The following is a 6,000-nucleotide window of genomic DNA, read 5'->3' as shown; positions in this document are numbered from 1 at the left end:
AATTTTCAGCCGTTTCTGCTTTGTCACAAAATGTAAAGAAAAATGCATTTTGTTTAATCTTGATTTTTTTTTAAATAAAGGTTAAGTAAGGCTGTACTACGTCGATGTTAATAATATAATTGCTATTTTATGTGTAATACTCATTGACTTACAATTATATGGACGTCGGTTCCGCGCTAAAAAGTGTCCGAACTTATAGGGCGTTAAAATCGTATACAGAGCGTCATTCACGCTCTAATCTTCGTTTGTTCGACTGACAGCGAAGCAAGCAAAATTAGACAGTACTGCGATGACATTACAATTTAAATTCAACGTTTTAGCTTTTTCATATTCCTTGAAATGTCACTACGTTTAAATAGGTTGACTTGGGACATTTTTTTCGTGGTTTTTGTATTAGACCCGTCGTCCACTTAGTTGTAAGACAATGGTTAATACTCATTAAAATGTGAACGTTATTTATTTATTGATTTTAGTTCCGCTAAATTTGCCGGCGTGTGTAATCGCTTTTGAGTTATAATCAGATAACTGTAAAATAAAAATCAATACTTACAGCTCGATGAGTAACAAAGGAAGTTCTTCCCTGCAGCCTAGGGCTGACTTTTCCTGGAGTATCTTCATCGTCTCTCCTAGGATCGAACCACCCCAAAGCCGCTCCCACCACTAGCACAGCACCAAGTATCATCAGAGCCAGGAACCCACCAATGGCTGCCTTCGTCGTTTGTGATATTACCATTGCCATTTTGACCTAGACTTATCTTCTTATCAACATTATTAATTTAAATTCTAACACTTTCTAACCATTTCTAGTTACAGTAGTAGGTGAATAGCTATTAAGCCATTGTAAGTAGCTTAGGGCAAATAGCTTTAAGTCTACACTTGGCTCATAGTTTTATTGATTTGGAAGTGCTAGTTAAGTTCGTATTACACGGACACATTTTTCGAAGCTCATGTTTCTGAAACAAAACAAAGAAACATTTAATTTAAATGATCAATTATCATTTCTAATATTGAAATAAACTGTAATTCTTAAAATTAAAATAGTAATGGAAAAGATGCTGCGTTAGTTGTTATTATTAAAAATCTGATGCCTGCCAACGTTACTGAACAAACCGATATAGTTACCACGTTATTTTCAAATGTATCCTAATTATATACAAATAAAGTTTCTTTTATTCAATGTTTTCGCAGTGTACTTGTCTACAGTGCCAATCTAAATTGCTCTTGCAAATACGTTTCAAAGCTTAAACATTCAAAGTATTGGTATCTATTAGAAAAAGCGAAGTCGGAAGGGAGGGACAGGCTCGACGGCAATCTATTGTATGCAAGTAAAGTATCCGATAACCTAGATACGTATTATTAGAAGGAAGGTAAATGTATAGTTGGAAGTGGTATCTTGATTCGCTTTGTTGTGAACCGTTGGAGTAACAACATAGACCGAAATTTGTTGATGTCGTAATTTTTGAAGCTAGCCTGTCCCTAAATACTTGACAACTGGTCTGCCAATATATCCGCATGTACTTCTCAAATTACTGTAGTTTCTATAAAGTTCTATTGATAGGCGAGGTTTGTTCTATACAAGAACAAATGCAAAATCTTATAAATAGGACATCTGGGAGTATTGTAAGTCAAATTTCTCTAAAAATAAAACTGTCTCCGTGGCCGAACGGTTACCTTGCCGGACTGCCACGCAGAGGTCCCATGTTCGATTCCCGGGCCGGGAGAAATATTTGTGTGGCCTACATTTATTTCTCTCGTGAGTTTGGGTGTAATTTGTGGTTGTTTATGTGTGTGTCCATCACACCCGCGACACAGGATCCCTGGTGCTGGGCTATGTTGAGTGTGTGCGTTATTATTATTATTATTAAATCATAATGTAACAATATGGAGTACAAAATGCACTTGTAATAACAGAAAGTCCTCGGTCCGACTCCCAGTACGACCAATTTGGGAAATGAACTTTTTTAAATTGCTCCTATGTTTCCGCATATTTCGTACATACAACGTATATTTATGTATGCATACAACGTATTTGCAAGAGCAATTTAGATTGGCACTGTAGACAAGTACACTGCGAAAACATTGAAATGTATGTTTTTGGCAAAGCCAAATTAAGGGCAGAGCCTATTGTTAACTTAGAATTAACAATTTTACATATCGATGCCTTACTTTCTCGAACTCGTATCTTATAAAGAATGATTGATTATTCAAGAGATGACAAAACTTTTCATTTATTTTAATTTTTTTATCAAGGGTAAACATTTGGAAGTATTGCTTGTTGTTTAGGATATTAATTTTTTAGGATACGAGTTTGAGAAAGTAAGGCGACGATATAAAACTATAATATCCACACTAGACTAAACCTGACTCGTGGGAAGCAAAGTAAGTAAATATATACATATATATAAATAGATAGATATATGTATATATGCGTCTTATAGCAACAATAATTAAATTTAAAAAAAATACGAAAACAAAAACAAAAACAAAAATAAATGAACTTTTATTGCTCTGCTCATAGTACTCGTCAATGGAAACCGTGGTAGCCTAATAGTTTGACCTATCTCTCAAACAGAGGCGGTGGGTTCGAATCCAGTGTCACACCTCTGAGTTTCTCGGAATTTATGTCCGAAATTTAATATGAATTTACCAAGAGCTTTTCGTTAAAGGAAAACATTGTGATGAAACTTGCACGTCGGTGAAGGCTTACAATCTTCATCGACGTGTGTGAAGTCCCCAATCCGCATTGGGCAAGCATGACGGACTATGGCCTAAACCTCGCCTGAGATGGGACCTGTGCCCGGCTGTGCGATCTATAAATCGATAGATGATTAAGATGATGATAACGATGATGACGGTGGTACTCATAGTACAAGAAATTCTCGAGTTTGAGACTATACATATATATAAAGTACGTAATATGTAAAAGTCCTAAACATTATCAATATAATTTATCTAAAAAACATGACAGATGAATTCGATTTAAAATCAAATGTTCTTTTCATTTTAAATAACGAGGCAAAGTGTTAAAAAAGGGCATAACGAACTATGCAAAGGAATTGGGTACGCACAATCCGCGTCTGAGAGGCCATCAACCGGTGGTCGTGCACAGCAGACCAGCGACAAAAAGGGTCAAAACAGGTAGGTATGTTTAAATTGTTAAAGTATGTTTAAGAGAATTTCATTAAAATGTGAAGATCAAAGAAAAGGAAGGCAAGCATGGACGCGGAAGACCGATAAGCCTTGACCAAATCAAAGGGAAAGTTTGAGTCACGTCGAAGGCGGTTCTCTTCAACATAAAGGTCACTTACACCGAGTGATCCACAGAATTACGGGACGAAAGAGCTTTACAGGCTCTCTTAAATCTACCAAGAAATACGAGGTAGCTGGTCGACAAACACAAATTAGCATAAAAAATATCTTGTAATCTAAGAATAGTTATGATTTCCAAATCATTACAGACCAATGTTCTAAAATTATAATAATAAAATTATAAAAATCTTTATTGAGTCAAGACAATGTCCTTTCAATAAATATCTAAATTTTGTAAGTAATGGATTATTTTGGCATTTTTATGTAATTAAAGTAGTGGATTCGACTTAGTAGCAATAGAACGCCTAGTGAAAGAGTTTGTCTAGGGAAGTACTGCTATTATAGCTCTTTCTGTTGTCAAGCAGATATTTGAACATTACCGCATTTCGGTTTTGAAGTGTAAGGGTGCTGGTGAAATTACAGATAACGGGTGCAGTTATTTCTTAATAAATTTCAGTGAATCGTGGTTAGGTGTTTAACGCACGAAGAAACACTGGGTTGAAATGTCAGGGATAATATCATCTTGTATTATACTAAAATTACAAAACGGTAAGACCTGTGTCGGCAGCTAGCACTTCTTTGCGTAGCTTTCTGGACTATTGCTTGGTAGATTTTCAAAGAAAATTCTCAATTATAAATAAATAATACACACACTTATAACCCCGCACTAAGGAAACCCTGTGTCGCCAGTGCTATGGACATACACATATACAATCACAAACCTACAATCGCGAGAGAAATAAATGGAAACCGTACAAATATTTTTCCCGGCCCGGAAATCGAATCCGGAAACTCTGTGTGGCAGACCAACATGGTAACCGTTCGTCCATCGAGGCAGTTGCATTACAGTAAAACATTTCTTCCACTGGAGTATACAGTGAAGCGAGAAAAAGACATTAATAAGTATTTGCACGCCTACCTAGAATTCCGACGTTGTTCTATATATTTTTAACCTTACATTAACTACAATTGGTTGCCACAAAAAAACAAAAGATTAAAATAAGTACATCATTATTTCACCGCATAGATCTCTACGCCAAAATTCCGCACGAATTTTTACCCCAATGTGCGCTTAGCCGGTGAAGGAAAACATAAAGCCGTATGTACATAAGTGTCTACCTTAGCAATCTACACATAACAAAAGGGGAGTTACGTAAACATGGCTGTAGGTGATAAGGGACGGACGGAATTTCCTGTCGAAACGAACGAGCCACGTGACTTGGCGCTTTTCTCGGCGTGAGTGCCGTGTAATATTTGCGAACAGATGTGAAAGTGAGGCTGTAGAAATACTGTAGTGATAATCGTCAATGTGGAGACGTATAGTTTAAAGTTGTCGATGTGTGTAGCTATAGCCACGAACCGTGTCAAACCAAAAAAATACATTTATATTGCATAATATAGAAATAATAGTATATTGCAAAATAATCTATTTTTATTGGAAACGAATTAATTTGTTTTGCATTGATAACGGCCGACAAACTCTTATGGTAAGGAAATAACCAAACCTTACCTTGATGTGTGTGGATAGTCTCCTGGCGTAATTTGAAGACGTCATGAAAACGTCGTATAACTCCTAACCATGACTTATGTAGACGGGGCGTCTGACTCGAATAACAATGTTGCACCCCTGGATTATGCTTGATACACACCGTGCAAGTGTTACAAGAATATACCTACAGCAGCGAACAGTACCGGAACTGTCTATTGATGTACCGGAACTGTCATTACACAGAATAAGATTGATTGTCCAGAGCTCCTCAGTAACATTATACTCAAAGTTCCAGTTAAGAAGTTTCGTAAGAATAATTTGCTTCATGTTCCATTTAGTCGTACTAATTTTAGTATGAATAATTATCTACCAAGATCACTAACATTATTTAACCAAGTCAATGACGACGGTCGCATAGATCCTTTCTATAACAGCGTTAAGAATATAAACACTATTATGACAATTAACTTATTTTCAAGTGACTGATAAAGCGATTATTGTGTTCTCATAGAAGCGTTAGTTTGTGTTATGTTTTTATTTCCATATGTGGAAGCTTTTACTTGGCATCTGATTAATCATATTAAAATCCATGTAGTAAAAGTAGCTGTAAGCTCGCCTAAGAAAATAAAATAAATAGAATAAAAATAAAATGTGCAGTTACGGCCATATACATATTTTAACTGCATTATGGACTATGATGAAAAGTCTTTACAAATGTCAAATTCGCACACCGGCTTCAACACTGATACGAATCAAAAATAGTACTTGTGTTTTCGAAATGATAACCCATAGACCATGTACTTTTTATATAATAAAACAGGTAACTTCAGACTGGATATTGTGTTTATCGAATCCTTTGGTTTACGTGTTAGTTATATTATTATATTTCGGAACTAAATCGCGTAGAGTGCTGGTAATGATAGACATTCAAGAGAAGTGTCTTTAAATTTGAAATAGCTTTTTATTCTAAGCATTTTTATCAATAGTGATTAGTTTTTTTTTTTTTATTTATTTATATACCCTTAGATTCCCATTGAGGTAGGCAGACTATCGATCGCCACTTAGCACGATCCTTACAAACCTTTCTTGCTTCACTTACATTCATCAATCTTTTCATACATACCCTCTTATTCTTCTCACTACCCACTCCAGCCTTTTTAAGAACAATCTCAATTTGATCTCCCAATGATTCCCTCTACGTT

The 6,000-nt window shown here is 35.6% G+C and overlaps 1 protein-coding gene across 1 annotated transcript in view; it reads right to left on the bottom strand.

Moving 5' to 3' along the window:
• LOC113234077 (collagen alpha-1(XVIII) chain-like) overlaps positions 1 to 6,000 on the bottom strand; it is a 139,285-nt gene that overhangs the window by 96,773 nt on the left and 36,512 nt on the right. The window contains exon 2 of the mRNA XM_026469319.1: positions 551 to 953. Within this exon, the coding sequence (XP_026325104.1) occupies positions 551 to 739 (189 nt within the window). The 5' untranslated portion in view covers positions 740 to 953. The remainder of the gene's footprint in view (positions 1 to 550; positions 954 to 6,000) is intronic.

The sequence above is a fragment of the Hyposmocoma kahamanoa genome, unplaced genomic scaffold, assembly GCF_003589595.1.
Source record: "Hyposmocoma kahamanoa isolate Upper Pololo Valley unplaced genomic scaffold, ASM358959v1 81, whole genome shotgun sequence".
Lineage (NCBI taxonomy): Eukaryota > Metazoa > Arthropoda > Insecta > Lepidoptera > Cosmopterigidae > Hyposmocoma > Hyposmocoma kahamanoa.
The sequence above is the reverse complement of the archived record's forward strand: the minus strand, read 5'-3'. Positions and strand labels throughout refer to the sequence as shown.